Here is a 21,478-nt window from a genome sequence, read left to right as displayed (position 1 = left end):
TCAAACCTTATTTGGCTTTAAAGTGTCTCTAAGCTGCATGACACTGTGCTCCTTCTGTAAAATAATGAACCACAGAGTAACACAACAGAGCTCTATCGACGAGCCCCAAGGCCAAGATTTGGGTAAACCCTTATAATTCTGCACTACAGTGTACTCTACACTACATAGTCCACATAGGATGTGCATGTGGGCATGTGAGGGAAGATAGGGGGGGGGTGATTAACCATCCGTCGAAGCTGTGTAATGACGGAGCCAGCCTTGTAAGACAAGACCAGTCAGCACCAACCCCTGGCCAGAGAGTTTGTAAATGGGGCCTTTCGTCAATTACACATGGAACCCCGAGGCCAATTTGGAAATGACGGATCAATTCCACCGTGTATACTGGCTCTCTTCCTCCTCTCCTGATTTGTTGTGTTAACAGACTCCAGTTTAAAGAACAGACGACAGCATCGCTAAGCAAAGCATATTTCTCTTGGGCTTGTCCTTGATCTGTTGCCTCCCCCCTGGCTTCAAATGAGCCAAACAAAGAAAGTGCTTTTCCAGACAGGGTCTTGTTAGATGGGTTCTCTGAAGAACAGTAGAACATCTAACATTACTGGGTTTCTGGCTGGATGACAAAGTGGGCAGGGTGACACACAGGAAAGACTGGCGAGCGAATAAGAGCCTCGTCAACTGCAGTCTGCACTGGCAGAAACGAAAAGCAGTCGACAAAAACCGAACTACAAGTTATAAAAGCAAATACATGAATAGTGGATGTAAAAAGTCTACACATTCCTGTTAAAATGGCAGGTCCCCCCCCCCCTTTTTTATCCCCAATTGTATCTGGCCAATTACTCCACTCTTCCGAGACATCTCGGTCTCTGCTCCACCCCCTCTGCCGATCCGAGGACAGCTGCAGACTACCACATACCTCCTCCGATACATGTGGAGTCACCAGCTGCTTCTTCTCACCTGAAAGTGAGGAGTTTCACCAGTGGGATGTAGCGCGTGGGAGGATTACGCTATTTCCCATTTCCCCCAGTCCCCCCCCCCCCCAAACAGGCGCCCCGACTGACCAGGGGAGGCGCTAGTGCAGCGACCAGGGCAAATACCCACATCCGGCTTCCCACCCGCAGACACGGCCAATTGTGTCTGTAGGGACGCCTGACCAAGCCGGAGGGAACACGGGGATTCAAACCGGGATTCCCGTGTTGGTAGGCGACAGGATAGACTGCTACGCTACCTGGGCACCCCAAATGGCAGGTTTTTGTGATGGAAAAAAATGAAACCAAGATCATGTCAGAACTTTTTCACCTTCAATGTGAAACTGCAACCTATAAAATTCAAGCGTAAAACAATCGGAAATCTTTTAGGGGAAAAAAAAAAACTTAGAATAACCTACATGCGTTAGTGGGCACACCCCTAAACTAATACTTTGTTGAAGCACCTTTTTATTTTACAACAGCACTTAGTCTTTTTGGATAAGAGTAGATCAGCTTGGCACATTTTGACCAGGCAATATTTTCCCACTCTTCCTTGAACAATCGTTCTAGAGCCATCTAATAGTGAAGGCATCACAGCCCTCTTCAGGTCACCCCACAGATTTTCAATTTGATTCAGGTACAGGCTCTGGCTCTGTTGATTTGAATGTATGCTTTGGGTCGTTGTGCTGAAAGATGGCTGCTCCATCTACCCATCCCCAGAAGTTCGCAACCTTGGTGTCATTATGGCCTCACCCTTTCCTTCCAGTCACATATCAAATCTGTCACCAAATCTGCTTTCTTTTATCACAAAAACATCTCCAGACTCCGGCCATTACTCTCAGACACCGTGGCAGAGACCCTCATCCATGCCTTCATCACCTCTCGTCTGGATTATTGCAATGGAGTCCTGTCTGGGATACCTAGCAAAGCCCTAGAGAGGCTTCAGTATGTGCCGAATTCAGCTGCCAGGGTGCCCACCCGCACTAAGCCCTGGCAACACATCACTCCCACCTTTGTCCACCTTCACTGGCCCCTAGTCAAATCCTGCATTTCTTATAAAATCCTCCTCCTCACCTATAAATCCCTCCAAGCCCATACCCCCAGTACCTATCAGACCTCCTCAACTCCTATATTCCAGAATCTGCGGTCCACAGACACGGACCTGCTTTCCATCCCCCACACCAGCCTGCAGACTTTTGGGGATAGAGCCTTTGGTGTGGTAGCAGCCCCACCCTCTGGAACACTATTTCAGCAGAGAGCCGCAATGCTGCTTCTTTGAACAATTTTGAAAGACTACTGAAAACCTACCTTTTTACTAAGGCCTATGGTCTGTAGTCTTTTGCTCTTTGTTTTAATCTTTTTTTCCCTCCTTATCTAGTGTAAAGCGTGCTTGAGTTCCTTGAAATGCACTACACAAAACTAAGTTGTTGTTTTGTTGTCATCATCTTCAGGTTTCTAGCATATGCCTGAAGGTTTTGCGCCATAATCAACTGGTATCTTGAGCTATTCATGATTCCCTCCAGCTTGACTAAAGCCCCAGTTCCAGCTGAAGAAAAGCAGCCCCAAAGCCTGATGCTGCCAACACCATGCTTCACCGTGGATATGGTGTTCTTCTGGGGATGTGTTGTGTTGTTTTTGTGCCAAACAGGCCCTTTGGAATTATGGCCAAAAAGTTCAACCTTGGTCTCATCATACCACAACACATTTTTCCACATGGTTTTGGTAGACTGGATGTATCTTTTTGCAAAATTTATCCAGGCTTGGATGTTTTTTTGTTTGTTTTTTTTTTCATGAGAAAACACTTCTGTCTTGCCAACCTACCGTATAGTCCAGACATATGAAGAAAATGGGAGAATGTTGTCACATGTAGGGACAGTACTTGCCAGAAGTTCCTGCAGCTCCTTTAATGTTGCTGAAGGCCTCTTGGCAGCCTCCTTGACGAGTTCTCTCCTTGTCTTCTCATCAATTTTGGAGGGACGTCCTGTTCTTGGTAATGTCACTGTTGTGTTATATTTTCTCCACTTGTTGATGATTGTCTTCACTGAGTTCCATGGTACGTATATATCTAACGCCTTGGAAATGCTTTCGTACCCCTCCTCTGATCGATACCTTTCAGCAATCAGATCCCGTTCATCCTTTGTAACCTCTTTGTAGACCATGGATTTGCAGTTGAATGCAACCAAGAAGATTTCAGTACAATCCTACAGGAACAGCTTAATTAGCTATTCCTGTAGGATTCATAATTAAAATGTAATTTTATTATTAAATAAAATATTTTTTAACATTTATTTATTTATAACAAAAATTCCTTTATTTATCTATAAATAAATAATTTGTCATTATTTATAAGTTATTTATAAAATAATTTCTAAATTATTTACAAATTATCTATAAATTAAATAATTTAAAATTACATTATTAATTTTTTAATTTATTTTAATTTCATTTAAAGGATGGTGGGAGCTATTATTAATAGCTCCTGCCATCAATTAAAAGGGTGTGCACACTTATGCATCAAGGTTATTTTAAGTTTTGATTTTGGTTTTTTTTCCACCCTAAAATGTTTCTGATAGTTTTTCACTTTATTTCTACAGATTGCAATTTCACATTAAGGGTGGAAAAAATTCAGCATGATTTATCTTGGTTTCATTTTTGTACATCACAAAACCTGCCATTTTAACAGGGGTGCGTAGACGAATTATATCCACTATAGCCTCCAGACTAGCTTTGCTGATTTGAAAGCCACTTTATTTTGTCATTTTATTCTTACAATGAATTTGTTCTCTGCATGTAACCCATCCTATTGTACAGGCGCTGTGAGCAGCTGCACTACCCGGGGACCAACTCCAGTTCTTCTTTCCATTGCCTTGCTCATGGGCACAAGCAGGAGTATTAACCCTAACATGCATGTCTTTTTGATGGTGGGAGGAAACCAGAGCAGATACAAGCAGCTGAAATGAGTTTCCTCCATAGGGTGTCTGGGCTCAGCTTTAGAGATAGGGTGAGGAGCTCGGACATCTGGAGGGAGCTCGGAGTACAGCCGCTGCTCCTTCGTGTCAAAAGGAGCCAGTTGAGGTGGTTCGGGCATCTGATTAGGATGCCTCCTGGGCACCTTCCTTTGGAGTTTTTCCGGGCACGTCCAACTGGGGGGAGACCCCGGGGTAGACCCAGAACTCGCTGGAGGGACTACATGTCCAATCTAGCCTGGGAATGCCTTGGGATCCCCCAGGAGGAGCTGGAGGGCGTTGCTGGGGAGAGGGACATCTGGAGTACCCTACTTAGCTTGCTGCCACAGCGACCTGACCCCGGAGAAGCGGCTGATGATGAGAGATGAGGAAACCGGAGCAACCGGAGGAAACCCACGCACACAGGGAGAACATGCAAACTCCACACAGAAAAGGCCTGGGGTTCGAACCCAGGACCTTCTTGCTGTGAGGCAACAGTGCTAACCACTGGGCCACCGTGCAGCCCATTTGTGGATGTTTCTGCCCTCTGTTTAGTTCATTCTCTCTGAAGTTTATTCTTTTTTACAGTAACAATAGATATCAAACAAAGTGTGAATTTAATCAATCCCACCTACCAGGGAAACGCATTGTACTATGTGAGACAAAACGTTAGGTAAGAAGACAGAGGACCACACTACTGAACCATGTGGATAAGGTCTATGGTCATTAAAGACACCTTGATATACATTTCTGATCACATCCTTATTTTGTGTGTTTTCCACCAACGTCAATGGAAATACCCAGTCTTCTTGCAATATTGTAAACGTGAACAGATTTAGAAACATCTGCTTTCAGTCCGTCTGTTATTCTGTATGTATTAGTTCAATCTCATGCAATTTGTTTCCGCAGAGATTTTGAAGTCATAATAGGCCGGGTAACGTTCATCTATTTAGAGGCAACTGAGGAGGCAGACTTGCAGCACTGCCTTTCTGGGATGCAGCTCAAGGCCACTGCCGAGGAAGGCCAACATTAAATCACACCCCAGTTTCCTAGAGGCAATGTGACAATGTCAAGTCTATATCTGTTCCCGATGATAGGGCTGAGCATCGACAGCCATCTTCATAAATGAACTCTGCTACATAACGCATAAAAGATATGTGGTGTTTACAATTCACACGTTTGCTTCCAGTGTTTTGACTTGCTGTCAATTTGCCAATCAAAGTTCTATTGTGAAAAAGTAGATTTGTCCACACTTCTTGTGAGTGCTGCTGGATGTGAAGAAATTATTGATGCCTGAGAAATATTCTGATCAATAGAAACACCATCAAAAGCATGTCAAATTGATTCAATTTGCACATTCAAGCTGTTTTCCCAATGGATTTTTTGAAAAAATGGTATGGAACGGTCACCTCACAGCAAGAAGGTCCTGGGTTCGAACCCTGGGGTAGTCCAACCTTGGGGGTCATCCCGGGTCGTCCTCTGTGTGGCGTTTGCATGTTCTCCCTGTGTCTGTGTGGGGTTCCTCTGGGTGCTCCGGTTTCCTCCCACAGTCCAAAGACATGTAGATCAGGTGAATCGGCCATACTAAATTGTCCCTAGGTGTGAATGTGTGTGTGTGTGTGTGTGTTGGCCCTGTGATGGCTTGGCGGCCTCTCCAGGGTGTCTCCCTGCCTGCCACCCAATGATTGCTGGGATAGGCTCCAGCATCCCCGCGACCCTGAGAGCAGGATAAGCGGTTTGGATAATGGATGGATAAATGGATGGTACGGAATGGGTCTTTTACTTACTTTTTGTCTGACTGGAGGATTAAAAAGGTATATCCAGTAGGGGGCGAGACCAGGGACATGCTTGGTCAGCTTCTCTTCTAAAGAGTCCGCCAGCTCATATAAATCGTGTCATTAACTGGCAGTTACTGCCCATATAAATAACCCCAACCGTTTATGTGGCTATTGCACCTTGCGGACGTATAGCATTAATTTTTGAAGACGTGCACAAACATCCATCCATCCATCCATTATCTTAACCGCTTATCCTGCTCTCAGGGTCACAGGGATGCTGGAGCCTATCCCAGCAGTCACTGGGTGGCAGGCGGGGAGACACCCTGGACAATGGTCTGAATGACCATAGGCTACACATGATGGCCATCTTGCATATCCATCCATTCATTATCCAAACCACTTATCCTGCTCTCAGGGTCGCGGGGATGCTGGAGCCTATCCCAGCAGTCACTGGGCGGCAAGCGGGGAGACACCCTGGACAAGTCACCAGACCATCATAGGGCCAACACACACACACAGACACACACACACACCTAGGGACAATTCAGTACAGCTGAGTCACCTGACTTATATGTCTTTGGACTGTGGGAGGAAACCGGAGCCCTCGGAGGAAACCCATGCAGACACGGGGAGAACATGCAAACTCCACACAGAGGACGACCCGGGATGACCCCCCAAGGATGGACTACCCTGGGGTTAGAACCCAGGACCATCTTGCTGTGAGGTGACAATGCTAACTGCTGCACAGCCATGCTGCTCCATCTTGCGTATGTGTAAGCATAATTAAAGTAAAACATAATTTTACAGCACCTGATCCGACTTTGCTGACAGGTTACGTTGATACCCTCTAAGAAAAGCAGCATCAAAAACAAACAGATGTAGCCCCCCCCCCCCCACACACACACACACACAGTGTTCCCAAAAACCTTTGGTCGAAATAAAATCAACCCAGCTGTTTTGGTGCCTTGGGAGGCATTCCTGGGGTTCCAATAGCAGTTACGAACATAAACCAAAGGAATGCACTTGAGAGCCTCTAGACTGGTGCAGGAAACAAGTCACTTTCCAATGTTCGTGCAACGCAGTGAGTGTATGTTACAAACTTGGCAGTGAGCGAGGACAGAAGGCTGGGGGGGAGGGGGGCAAGGTGCAGAGTTGGATCAAAGGCTTGGCCAATCACCAGTGGTGCACCTTTGCTATAACTCAAGTCATAGAAGTTTGCTTTTGAGCATGGCAGCCTCGCTGAAATGGAGCGCTACGTGACTCAACTGCTGATCCAAAACCTATTGTCGGCAACATATTGCTGCTGTCAGGTGGGGAGATGAGGGGTGTCAAAGAATAGAGGGTGGAAAAAGAGAGAAAAAGTGAGAGAGGTTGAGAAAGAGAAGATGAGGCGGACAGACAGACAGACAAACAGACAGACAGACGGACAGACAGACAAACAGACAGACAGATGGACTGAGATGGGCTGCAAAGAGCTGAAGGCCAGAGCAAGTGTTGAACAAAGACATGGAGCACAGTGAAAAGCCAGGAGTGCATGAAAGGTGAAGAACCAGACAGAATCGCACAGTGGGGCAGTGACCTCTGCAGCACAGAGGGCGGGGGGCTGCAAATGGCCAAAAGAGAAGCCCACACACATGGGAGACACAAGACAAAGGAAGCTCTGGCTAAAAACCACATTGATCACAAACACTGAGCTCAAAACTAAAACAGAAACAAAGAGAATCATCTATCTCCACAGCTGAGCGGACTATTCTATTGGACATTGTGGCTTAACTGCAACAACCACTACCCCTCAGGTATTAAGCATGGGTAGGTCGGACTCCAGCCCACTTTGATCACAGTATTACGAGAGGTAAGTACTAACCTTTGGTGCTGACCATCCTGGACTTAACCTCCAGAGTCTCAATGTCCTCGGTGCCTATGTTCTCCAAGGTGATGGCAAGCTGTTGGCTCTCACCGTTGAACAGCTGGATGGCGATGCTACTTGACAGCTCCTCTTTGGAAAGGGGCTGAGGTGTATGGGCCGACCTGTGGAGCAGCGGAGAAGACACTGTTGGCTCATCTCAGAACTCTGCTTCATCGCTTTTGCCATCGACTTTCAACATCTAAAGATTTACCATTTTCAAAGGCGAAACAAATCTTTCTTAATTTCTGAATTTATTCCACCTTATCCACAGTGATCGCTGGTAAAGCTGTAGTTGTCTTGCTGTAGATGTAATGATTATCCATCCATCCATTATCCAAACTGGTTATCCTGCTCTCAGGGTCGCGGGGAGCCTATCCCAGCAGTCATTGGGCGGCAGGCGGGGAGACACCCTGGACAGGCCGCCACGCCATCACAGGGCCAATACACACACACACACACATACACATTCACACCTAGGGACAATGTAGTACGGCCGATTCACCTGACCTACATGTCTTTGCACTGTGGGAGGAAACCAGAGCACCCGGAGGAAACCCACGCAGACACGGGGAGAACGTGTAAACTCCACACAGAGGACGACCCCCGAGGTTGGATTACCCCAGGGCTCGAACCCAGGACCGTCTTGCTGTGAGGCGACCGCGCTAACCACTGCGCCACCGTGCCGCCCTGTTGTGGTTATCTTGTTCCATTTTCCTGCAGACAGTGTGCTGAATGGAAATGCTGAACTGCTGAATGTGTATCCTTTATAGCAACCAATTAATACTAATTGTAGCATGTGACTGAGCGAGATGGTTAGTAATGTTCATACTTTCCCCAAATCCGCAACTGAGTACCGGTGTCACAGCACTGCATTAGAGAGAATGTCAGTATGCATACATGCCTTGTTGCATAAATAATTTTATTAGGTCTGTTATGATTTGCACTAAGAGCTTCAGGAGCTCCTCACTGACTGATGCTGAACTACGGTCTGATGCCCACTTCACCAGAGCTCACCTGAGTTACAGTACTTTATGAAATCATGCCGTCTATCTCCACCCACGCTGAGAATGAGAGAGAAAACCCTGACATCTCCTCCAGACCAAGACTTTTTTATTGGAGAGAAAAGTGATGAAGGAATGTTTTCCTTGACACGCATCTTAATCTGATTTATCTGACCCAGCTGGAATATGAAATAAGCATAAACAGCAGAAACAATGTCAGATAAGGACGGCACGGTGGCGCAGCGCGGTCGCCTCACAGCAAGGTCCTGGGTTCGAGACCCGGGGTCGTCCAACCTTGGGGGTCGTCCCGGGTCATCCTCTGTTTGGAGTTTGCATGTTCTCCCCGTGTCTGTGTGGGCTTCCTCCCTCCGGGTGCTCCGGTTTCCTCCCACGGTCCAAAGACATGAAGGTCAGGTGAAGCGGCCGTATTAAATTGTGCCTAGGTGTGAATGTGTATGTGTGTCGGCCCAGTGATGGGCTGCCGGCCTGTCCAGGGTGTCTCCCCGCCTGCCGCCCAATGACTGCTGGGATAGGCTCCAGCATCCCCGTGCTACCCTGAGAGCAGGATAAGCAGTTTGGATAATGGATGGACGGATGGATGATCAGCCACGTGCTTTGAAACCAAAGTATTCTCAGTAGCACCGGGACGAAAGCACTTACTCGCTTTGATATTCTTGGATAATTTTATCCAATAACCCCTTATATGATTTTTGGCTGCCAAGAATCTGCCTTTGCTATTGATAATCTTTAAACCACCTGCGCAAGGTTTTAAAATCTAATGTATGAAAACCAGAGAAAAATGCACCACCACGCAGCTATATCGGGCCTTGAACATTTGGGAGAGGGATTTAATGTTACGCACAGCAAACCGATTCCTCAACACAAAATATGCTCCTCACACACGTACCAACAGCCAAATAAGTAGGAATGAGTAATCCTGTTATGACAGAAAAACAACCTCTCTGCTGCTTGATTTAATTTCTCCAACATCTGAAATAGTCTGAGCATTTGTTCAGCAGAACAGCTAACGATCAGCATGCTTAAAAATGAGTTAAAAACTATGCAGACATATGATGAAGCACACCGAAAGGCTCAGATATATATCATGTATGTCCTGAGCATTCAAAGCAACTATGAGAAATAAAACCTACGTTTAACATGGTACATTAGTAACAGGGTAAAATCCTGCAGTTGCTGGAGGCAGTGGGGTGGGAGAGCAATCAGTTGCTTGAACCTAGGCAGAAAAGGTGCGATTGACAGTCGGAGACACTGATCCAAAAGTTCATTTCGAAGACCCACCCTACTCTGCCCCTGATTGGCTCTCAATCTAACCATCTAACCCTTGGGGAAGACGGCAGCGCGAATTTACGTTGGCGGCGGCTTCACCAAGTACCGTCCATGTCTAAGTTTGTCTTCGTTTGATGGCTGGGAGAGCTTGGTCTGCTGCGTCCTGTGGGCCCAGGGACCACGGCCCTGCCTGGAGCTGTGCCCGAAGAGGAAACACTGCGGGCGGTCCGACAGGACGCTGAAGCGGGGCAGGCTAAGCTAACTGCTAGCCCATGCAGACCAGCAGTTCAGATAACACCGAGGGCGGTCTGCCTAGCGTTGACTGTGTTTTGGTTGTCGTCGTGTGGAGGTGTGTCGAAGGTGTCTGGCTGGCACAGCTGGCGTTGGATCGACTGGGGGAGCCTGGTCTGCTGCGTCCGGCAGGCCAAGGGACCGCGACCCTGCCTGGAGCTGCAACCACAGACGCAACACTGACAGGGCATGGAAGCGGGGATGGCTAAGATAACTGCTAGCCCATGCAGATCAGCAGTTCCTGGTGTTCTCTTTCTTAAATGGTGAAAAAAATCTTTTCTGATATGTTGGATATATGTGTTTTTGTAGGTTTTTTTTGTAGTTTGGATATGTGTGTTCTTGTGTTTGAATGTGTGTTTTTGTCTTTGTGTTGCACTGCTGTGGGCTGGGGGAAATGATATTTCGTTTCATTTCATGTACGCAAGTGCACCGGTAGGCTATTCATTACTGTCCTTTAAAGTCACGCTGGTTCCTGTCATCCTCTCTGCTCTCTTTCAACAAGGGCGGGGCTCAATCCCTTCACCCCCACCCACCCACACCCACACACACACACACACACACACATACGGAATGGAGCAGAGTACAGACAGTGAACCAGGTGAAGCGAAGCTAGCGCTGATGACATCGACACTCATTACACAACTTTAAGTGCAGTAAAAGCGTCGCACCACCCGCAAACCAAATTCTCCGATGTGACGTTAATGCGTGAACTTGGCAGCAAATACAAAATAGAAAGCTCCACACTTCATAACATGTTGTATTCAGAACACAAGGTGTGGGCTTGCCGTTCAGTCCGGACTTTGAGAAGTCCTTGTTTAAATGAAAAATTTTGCTCGGTCTTAAAATTACCAAAACCTCAATATATGCCCCTCAAGGCCGTGTTCTGAGGCCTCTCCTTTTCTCCCTCTTTACCCACGACTGCCTGCCAACTCACTCTTCAAATGTAATAGGTAAGTTTGCAGATGACACCACAGTCATAGGCCATATCACCGAGACGGCCTACAGGGACGAGATTCAGCACTTCACTTCATGGTGTACCACCAACTACCTTGTCCTCAATGTGCAGAAGACAAAGGAGCTGACTGTGGATTTCAGGAGGTCTAGAAGCTGCAGCCACTCCTCCATACACATCAGTAGGGTGGAAGTGGAGCGTGGCACCAGCTTTAAATTCCTTGAAGTCCACATCAGCGAGGACCTCTCCTGGACATCAAACACCCAGGCCCTTGTGAAAAAGGCTCAACAACACCTGCATTTCCTGAGGAGGCTGAGGAGCGCCCGTCTACCCTCCACAATTCTCACCAACTTCTACCACTGCACCATAGAGAGCATCCTGACCATCTGCATCTCAGTGTGGCATGGTACTTGCACCTCAGTAGACCAGAAAGCTCTGCAGCGGGTCATCAAGGCGGCCCAGCACATCACCGGTACCCAGCTCCCAGCCATAAAAGACGTTTATCACAAACGCTGCCTTCGAAGGGGTCTGAGCATCAGCAGGGATCCCACCCACCCCAACCATGGACTGTTCTCCCCCCCCTGCGCTCTGGGAGGTGCCACAGGAGCCCCAGAGCCCGCACTACCAAGCTCAGAATCAGCTCTGTTACCCACCTGAACCTGGGTACCCACTGAATGTCTGTAAATATGTTTATACTCATGCTCTTTTTTTACTTATCTTTAGCGTTTAGTCTTCATCTGTTTGGCAAAGCCGCATCCCTCATTTTGTTTTTACACGTGCCTGCACATTGTTTTTAATGACAATACATTGAATTGAATCGAATTATTATTTAATACTGCTAAGGTATCCAATGATGTTTCCACTACAGCATATTCAAACAGCATTGAAACAACAACTGAATCTACTGACAGTTTTGGGTCATTGATAGAACTATTGGGCAGGGTGAAACTTGTGTTAGGGGCTCGGACCATCACAGTAGTGTTTTCTACTCTACTGGCTCAGTTTTACCGTTTCAGCATTCTGTTCTGCTCCGCTGCTCAGAGCAGTAAACTTCAGCGTATACCATAGCTCCAACAACGCAGTACTGTTCAGTAATAATTACTCAGAGAAAATGTTATGTTGTGTCTTCATCTTTAAGCTGCACTGACCCCTTTCTTACCCACAATGCTTTCTGAGCAATTGACCAAAACTGTACAACATCATGGTGAGCTACAGTAATTCACTTAGCCATATTATAGGCATTCCCAAACTGAGCAATGACAAATATGGATACCTGGCATTCTCTACATCTGTATTATATTCATGTGGGTCTTCCTGACTACCTTCTTCTTCTTCTTTCGGCTTGTTCCCTGTTTCCCAGGGGGCGCCACAGAGGATTTGATAGTTTCCATCAGTACTTTGTGAGGGTACAGCACTGATGGCAGTCTTGTCAGTCCGCATAATGATTTGGCAAAATTTTACGTCGGATGCCCTCCCTGACACAACCACTGACCCTATGGACCCTAACCCTAACTAACCCTATGTGGGTCTTCCTGACTAGATCAACTCTAAATCTGTTTACTGTACTAGCTTCATGGTGGGGTACCAACATGAAATGTCTGTTTCAAGAGATTTTCATTAAAAAGGTCTGGCTGACGCATTTCAGCATTCACAAACCATCTGTAGCACACATCCTGGAACTTGTCGGCGAATGGATTGGTGTTCACTAGCACATTTTAGGGGGCTCGCCTTGTCATACTTGACACAGGGCTCGTTTCAAGGACCAACATTTCAGTGGTGCATGGGAATAGTAATAAAATGGTCATGTGGTTTCAGATCTCACAATGAAGCGGTGTGATGAGGCCTAGTGACTGTAAGGTTGAACGAGCTGCTGACCGTGGTAATGAGGTGCTGAGCTGGAGACGGGGTAAGGAAGGGATAACTTCCACCAGACAGCCGCTGGTCTTTACGCCGGGCAGGCCCTCCAGCAGACAGTCACTGGTCACGCCAAACACTGAGGTGTGGTAGCCTGGGGATGGGACGGTGTAAGAAAATACATTGTTGGCAAGGGCAATACAGAGCGGCAGGCTAGCCTGTTTGCCGAGACTCCATTCTGGAGAAAGAAGGGAATCTCATCCTCCATTGTTCACTACATCACCATGGAGACTAACAAAGAATAAAATACACAAATTTAAACCAGGGGTCTCAGCTGTGACCAAAACATTACAAGCAATTATTAAGATAACTAAAAGATTATGCACGTCAGAGAATTATAACATACTTTTTTGATCTCATGTTACAGATAACTCATAGTGAAGGCTCAGCAAGGAAAGATAACGTGTGCAGTTTTCATATTCCACTGATCGAGTAATCATTCCAGGTGAGTCACACAAATGAGCGATGGGGAGGAGCCTCTCGGTTGACCTCACCGTTGACAGTGATGTTGCCTGCTGTGCGTGGGACACCCACCAGGGTGACGGGGTACAGCCCAGACTCTGCAGGAAGGGACAGGGCAGCAGGTAGGGACTCAAATTCCACTCCGGACATCAGCAAACCCTGCACAGGAGATCAGCATCACAGTCGTTGAAAGGATAGAAAATGTAATGGAAACACATGCATGGCTTAGTGGCTGGTCATGTTGAGAGCCCACCAAAAAGGTTTCAGGTATGTTTGACTGTTTCTTTTCCCCTTTTTTCTCCCCAATTGTACTTGGCCAATTACCCCACTCTTCCCAGCCGTTCCGATCGCTGCCCCAACCCCTCTGCTGATCTGGGGAGGGCTGCAGACTACCACATTCCTCCTCCGGTACATGTGGCATCCCCAGCCGCTTCTTTTCACCTGACAGTGAGGAGTTTCACCAGGGGGACGTAGCACGTGGGAGGATCACGCTATTCCCCCTAGTAGTCAATACATCCACAACTAACCAGCTGGGCTTTGCCGTGAGGGGATACTGTCTGTAGTGGAAAACGAAATCCCCAAAAAGTAAAGCGAGTAGAGTCGAATAGAGTAGAGTCGAGTTGAGGCGGTACCGTGTAGGGGGAGAGGGGCGTAAGTGGCTAGAAACATGGCTTAGAAGGATGTGACCTCAGCTAAGAAAAAAAAAAACTGCAAAAATTATGTAATATCAGAAAGTAAAAATAAAATATTATGACCATACTTGATAATTTTCCATAACCTCAATCAATTTTTATCTTGTTCAGGGTGTTATCCATGACTGCAATACTACTCTGTAAATTTCCAGGTTTTCAAGCATTTTTGGGAACCACAAGAACAAAGGAAACAAGTCTGAGTGTGTGTGTGAGTGTGTGAAGGGAAAGAAACTGAAGAAAAAAAAACCTACACATGCTCACAAGTCACAACAGGGGAGGACAGGATTCGGTCATTGTACAGCTGAAGAGACCATTCTACCCCTTATGGTTACTGCTCAACTTCTGATGTACAACATCACTTCCCATCTTGGAGGAATCGTATTGACATGTACACTACTACTTGCTGCATGAGGTAGACCGCGGTGATGTAATGGACTGCATCAATTCCAAACTGCAGACACTACCTCACTGGAGCGAACTGGATGCAGTCGCTGAGCCTCGGAGGTGCCGTGATTTTGATTTAAAACCCATCTGTGGCTGTACTTTGGGAAGATCATGCCCCTTTATTGGACGGCTTGAAATATCAGCGGTAACCTATTGGAAATAATTCACTTGCATTCAGCCTTGAAAAGGTTAATTAGCCTGTTCCGCTTACAATAACGATTAGTCCGTGTGCATAGCCAGTTCTATTGTTGGAGCTGGTTTACCTTCTAAATCACTGGGTGCTTTTAAACTTTCTACTGCCCTTAATGTTAATAATGTGCTTAACAGGACCATCTCATGGTCCAAACACCACCCTGATATATACATAAAACACCAAAACATAACAAATATTATCACTGATTCTAGAGCTATTGCAGCAACATTTTAATTCATTGACACCAAACTTTGACTCGGGATGTCTTCCTGAGTGTGTGCGACAAATTTTGTGTCATTGTGTAGCCACTGGGGGGCGCTGCAATTAGGACAAACATCCATCCACCCATCCGTTATCCGAACCGCTCGTCCTGCTCTCAGGGTCGCGGGGGTTGCTGGAGCCTATCCCAGCAGTCATTGGGCGACAGGCGGGGAGACACCCTGGACAGGCTGCCAGGCCATCACACAGGGCCAACGCACACACACACACACGCGCACAGACACACACACACACACACACACACCTAGGGACAATTTAGTACGGCCGATTCACCTGACCTACATGTCTTTGGACTGTGGGAGGAAACCAGAGCACCCGGAGGAAACCCACGCAGACATGGGGAGAACATGCAAACTCCACACAGAGGACGACCCGGGATGACCCCCAAGGTTGCACTACCCCGATGTTCGAACCCAGGACCGTCTTGCTGTGAGGCAACCGCGCTAACCACTGTGCCACCGTGCCTACCACTACTACTTTTGGCTGCTCCCGTTAGGGGGCGCCACAACAGATCATCCGTTTCCATCTCTTCCTGTCTTCTGCATCTTCCTCTGTCACACCAGCCACCTGCATGTCCTCCCTCACCACATCCATAAACCTCCTCTTTGGCCTTCCTCTTCTCCTCTTCCCTGGAAGCTCCATATTCAGCAACCTTCTCCCAGTATACCCAGCATCTCTCCTCCACACATGTCCAAACCATCTCAATCTTGCCTCTCTTGCTTTGTCTCCAAACTGTCCAACCTGAGCGGTCCCTCTTATATACTCGTTCCTAATCCTGTCCTTCTTCATCACTCCCAATGAAAATCTTATCATCTTCATCTCTGCCACCTCCAGCTCCACCTCCTGTCTTTTAATCAGTGTCACTGTCTCCAAACCATATAACATAGCTGGTCTCACAACCATCTTTTAAACCTTCCCTTTAACTCTTGCTGGTACCCTTCTGTCACACATCACTCCTGACACTTCTCCACCCACTCCACCCTGCCTGCACTCTCTTCTTCACCTCTCTTCTGCACTCCCCACTAACCACTGTGCCACCATGCCGCCTTAGCAAAAACAACTATTTGCTATTAGTGCTTATAGCCCCGCCCATTTCAATTGGCAGTGACTATATTTTGTGTCGGCCCTGTGATGGCCTGGCGGCCTGTCCAGGATGTCTCCCTGTCTGCTGCACAATGACAGCTGGGATAGGCTCCAGGAACCCCGCGACCCTGAGAGCAGGACAAGCGGTTTGGATAATGGATGGATGGATGGATGGATGGATGGATAATCAGTGATTCTAGAGATTTAGAATTCACCCCAAAGTCGAAGCAGTCTCCAAGTCAGATGATTCACACCATGCAATTTCCTGCAGTAAGCCATATATTGCATACCTCCTCACTGCAAAGCACAAGAAGACATTCACTGGAAGAGAAGCCACAAATAAATATGAGTTCTGACAAGGTGAGATGTCTGTATTTGATGGGAGAATGATGTGGGAATCTGATGGCAACCTCTGTGAAAATAAAAGGGGGAGTGAGTGCACTGCTTGAATAGAAAATCAATAACTCACAAAACAAACTGAGCATTACTGCTGAGGTCGTGTGGAGACTGAGAAGAGGGGTTGGCGAACTGTAGGGTCACCTTAGCGACGGAGTTGGGAAAGTGGCCCGGTTTGTTTGTGTTTTGTGTCCTTGTGTGACTGTCTGTGCAAGCGGGGGGGGGGGGGGGAGTGAGAGCGAGAGAGGGTATTTGTGTGTGTGTGGGGGGGGGGGAGTCGCAGTAAATAAGTGGGCTGTGCAGCATTATCATTTACTTATTTTTTAAAAAGTAACTCGTAGGGGGGTGTCTGGGTAGCGTAGCAGTCTATTCCGTTGCCTACCAACACGGGGATGTTGGTTCAAATCTCCGTGTTACCTCCAGCTTGGTCGGGCATCCCTACAGACACAATTGGCCATGTCTACGGGTGGGAAGCCGGATGTGTCCTGGCCGAGGCACTAGTGCCCCCTCTGGTCAGTCAGGGTGCCTGTTTGAGGGGGAGGGGGAACTTAGGGGAATAGTGTGATCCTCCCACGAGCTACGTCCCTCTGGCGAAACGCCTCACTGTCAGGTGAAAAGAAGCGGCTGGCAACTCCACATGTCTCGGAGGAGGCATGTGGTAGTCTGCAGCCCTCCCCGGATCGGCAGAGGGGGTGGACGACTTGCAAAATAGGGTAATTGGCCAAGTACAATTGGGGAGAAAAAAATCCAAAAAAAACATGTAAAGGTTAAAGACATGGCAGGCTGGTCTTGGTACTCTGTGATGTTAGAAAAAGCAGGATAAACACAGCTGCAGATAACAAAATCAATAATTATCTGTTGGATGTAGATGCACCACTATATCTACCAGCATTGACAGTACTACTGAAAATTGTCAGTGTTGGCTTTGTCAGTCTGTCTGTCAATGCTGATAATCAAACAGACATTAATGTTATTGTCTGCAGCTGTGTTATCCTGCTATGCTAACATCACATAGTACCAAGACCAGCCTGCCATGTTTTTAACCATTACATGGTTTTTGACCTGTAGATGTAAGCAATGTGCTCCAATAATCGGGGCATCACACTACTCAGCCTCCCTGGGAAAGACTTTAGGGTGCTCGGAAGGAGGCTCCGGCCGCTTGTAAAACCTCGGATCCAGGAGGAACAATGCGGATTCCATTCTGGCCGTGGAACAACAGACTAACTCTTTACCCTTGCGGAAGTGCTGAGGGAGGCATGGGAGTTTGACCAGCCAGTCTACATGTGTTTTGTGGACTTGGAAAAGGCTTACGACCGTGTACCCCAGGGCACTCTGTGGGGGGTATTGCAAGTGTATGGGGTACCGGGGCAGTTGCTGGAGTGAGAACTGTGTCCGCATTCTCAGCACAAAGTCAAACACATTTTTCAGAAGGTGTCAGACTCTGCCCTTGTCTCTGATTCTGTTTGTGATATTCGTGGACAGGACCTCAGGGTGCAGCCAAAGTGAGGAGTGTGTCCATTTTGGGAACCTTGGAATTGCATCTCTGCTCTTCACAGATTATTTGGTTTTGTTGGCTTCATCAGAATGCGACCTCCAGCACGCACTGGGGCAGTTTGCAGCTGAGCCTGAAATGGCCAGGATGAGAGTCAGCACCTCCAAGTCTGGGGCCATGGTTCTCTACCGGAAAATGGTGGATTGCTCCCTCCAGGTTGGGGATGAGTTGTTGCCTCGAGTGAAGGAGTTCAAGTATCTTGGGATCTTGTTCACGAGTGAGGGTAGGATGGAGCGGGAGATTGACAGGCGGATTGGCGCAGCATCAGCAGTAATGTGGACGTTGTACTGAACCATTGTGGTGAAGAGGGAGCTGAGCCGGAAGGAAAAGCTCTCAATTTACCAGTCAGTCTTCATTCCAACCCTCACCTATGGTCATGAGCTTTGGGTAGTGACCAAAAGGGTGAGATCGCAGATACAAGCAGCTGAAATGAGTTTCTTCCGTAGGGTGTCTGGGCTCAGCCTTAGAAATAGGGTGAGGAGCTCGGACATCCAGAGGGAGCTTGGAGCTGCTCCTTCGTGCTGAAAGGAGCCAGTTGAGGTGGTTTGGGCATCTGATTAGGATGCCTCTTGGGCACCTTCCTTTGGAGGTTTTCCGGGCACATCCAACTGGGAGAAGACTCTGGGGTAAACCCAGAACTGGCTGGAGGGACTACATGTCCAATCTGGCTGGGGAACACCTTGGGATCCCTCCTTGGGAGGAGCTGGAAGGCGTTGCTGGGGAGAGGGACATCTGGAGTGCCCTACTTAGCGTGCTGCCACTGCAACCCGACCCCAGAGAAGCGGCTGATGATGAGACGAGGCGAGATGAGGTGAGATGAGATGTAAGCAAACTCACTCAAACAGTATAGAGTTTAATCACTCTTTAATTACACTAATTCAAAAACTTTTTTGCAGTTCACTCACGAGGCTCCAAATAATTAAAGGAAAAATCAGTTTTGGCACTCAAAGCATGGGGAACAAGGCATTGTGCCACCATTTTGCAGCAACGCAAGCCGGCTACAAAATGTTCATTCTGCTTGGGAGAAACAGAGACCGTGTTGGATGCATGTAACAATTCAGTTTTAATAACAATTATTCTGAAGCCACCCGTCAACTTTTTCTTTCCAGCCTATTTAACAAGTCCTCGGTGTTCTGGCAGAAGCATCAGCACGGACCCTCGGTGTGTGTGTGTGTGTGTGTGTGTGTGCACCTGCATCAAGTCCCAGTCTCACTGCCAAGTGAAAAGTATATTTAAAAACATCATTTAGGTATGCAAGTGCTCATTTACTTCACTCGGAGCAGGTGAGTCTGCTGGACAGTTGGTGCCAGCGCAGGACATTTCCCAACTCTCTGAGGCTGTTTACACCTGGTATTAACATGCGTTTTGGGGGATCTGATCACAAGTGGACAGCGCTAAGCACAGGACTGAATGCACCCAATGCGTCCTCGGTCCGACTTGAGATCCGACTGCTCAGGCCAAATTCAGAGGTGGCCTGGGACGCATTTATCCACGTTACATTTGAAGTGTAAACGCAGGTGTCCCGGGCCGCACCGAAAACAACTGCAGGGTCAACTGTGCGTAGGCAGAGGACGTCGACTGACTAGGTGGTCAGCAAAGCCTCCTCTGGATTTAGTCTTTTTTTTATAACCTTGTCTGATTTCTGACACACATCAGACCCACAACCGAGGAAGAGCCCCCACCCGCTTGCACATTCAAGTACAACTTCGGGTTCAAGTTTATGTGTCCACCGCAGCGCAGAGGCCGACCCTCTCAAACCCGCCGGAATAATGAAATAGTCCGAGCCCGAACCGACGATATCGGATCGAGCCTGACGGGGCTCGGGTTGAGGATTACAAACGGTAGTGTTCAGCCATTTACACGACGAGCTCTAAGAATGAGGTTCAACTTGTGCTGCGTATTTTTCAGCGCAAAATGGAAGAAGGCAAACAACCGCAGCTTGACGCTCCAAATTCACTCAGTTAATTTTCCTCATCAGATTATTTGTCGCTTTCTGGCGCGACACGATTTGCTGAGTCCATGCCGTGGTAACGATGTGAAACTATTTACCCACAACAGACTAATTCTTAAATGCAATACATCAGGTCAGGGGCGTGAGAGCTTTCAGACGGACCTACCTCATCATCATAATAACATTTATTTACACAGCCCCTTTTACAAACCTGTGGTGCCTCACAACAAAGTGGAATGGAAATAAAAGGGCCGTTATGGTAATGATTTACTGTATTCCTTTAAGCGCACTTCTAGTTTTGTACGACAACATAATCTGATAGACTAGCTGACGGTAATAATTTACAGATGTGAGATACATCACACTAATTGACGGCTCATTAAAAGGAGGCTCGAGTGAGCAAGGATGTATCCTGCCCCCCCCCCCTTTCTTTTTTTCTCCTCAATTGTACCCGGCCAATTACCCCAATCTTACGAGTCGTCCCGGTCGCTGCTCCACCCCCTCCGCTGATCTGGGGGGGGGGGGGGGCTGCAGACTACCACATGCCTCCTCCCATACATGTGGAGTCGCCAGCCGCTTCTTTTCACCTGACAGTGAGGAGTTTCGCCAGGGGAGAATCACGCTTGGGAGGATCAAGCTAGCCCCCCCCCCCGAACAGGCGCCCCGACCGACCAGAGGAGGCGCTAGTGTGGCGACCAGGACACATACCCACATCCGGCTTCCCACCCGCAGACACGGCGCCTGACCAAGCCGGACATGGTTTTAGGCGATTAACACAGAAATGTTTAACTAATAATTAACTAATTATTAACTAAATAATTATAAATTAATTTGTTAATTAATGAATCGGCCACGCAATTATTAAACAATTTCTTTCATTCATTCACTCGCACAGGCCAGTGCACTGTTCTCCCGCCAGCCACGCCCCTCTCTCCACTTACAGCCCAGGCTAAGCCACGCCCCCTACCACAGTGATTATTTGCATACAGAGCGGGGGAGGCGAGATCCGATCACAAGTGGTCGCTCGAGACGCACTTGGGGAGGCGTCCCGACGCCGGGTGTGAAGCGGAGTGCGTCGAGCTGTCCACTTGTGACAGGCTCGCCCGGGACGCATGTTAATGGCAGGTGTGAACAAGCCTCTCCGAGTCACACCGCCGCTCCTGAATCTCAATGTTGTCTCACGCCGCAGCACGCCGCTGGCGGGAAACACACTAATTGCATTCGGCAATCGTTTGCATTTGTGAACCTGAAGGAGTGGCTCAACAACTCAACTGGAGGGTGTGTGTGTGTGTGTGTGTGTGTGTGTGTACTTGTGTGGGTGGAGAAAGGTGAAGACAGGCTACGGAGGGTAACAAAGAAGGCAAAGGAGAGAAGCATTACAGCTGGCTGT

General features: G+C 47.8%; 1 protein-coding gene across 1 annotated transcript in view; it reads right to left on the bottom strand.

Annotated features, from left to right (window-relative positions):
* Nucleotides 1-21,478, bottom strand: part of trappc9 (trafficking protein particle complex subunit 9) — a 217,845-nt gene that overhangs the window by 127,096 nt on the left and 69,271 nt on the right. The window contains exons 12-14 of the mRNA XM_056298382.1: nt 13,531-13,657; nt 12,998-13,130; nt 7,550-7,713 (exon numbers count right to left, since the gene is read on the bottom strand). Of these exons, the coding sequence (XP_056154357.1) occupies nt 7,550-7,713; nt 12,998-13,130; nt 13,531-13,657 (424 nt within the window). The remainder of the gene's footprint in view (nt 1-7,549; nt 7,714-12,997; nt 13,131-13,530; nt 13,658-21,478) is intronic.

The sequence above is a fragment of the Lampris incognitus genome, chromosome 18 (assembly GCF_029633865.1).
Source record: "Lampris incognitus isolate fLamInc1 chromosome 18, fLamInc1.hap2, whole genome shotgun sequence".
NCBI classification, from domain to species: domain Eukaryota; kingdom Metazoa; phylum Chordata; class Actinopteri; order Lampriformes; family Lampridae; genus Lampris; species Lampris incognitus.
Note: the sequence above shows the minus strand (reverse complement) of the source record. Positions and strands in the feature narration are given on the sequence as shown.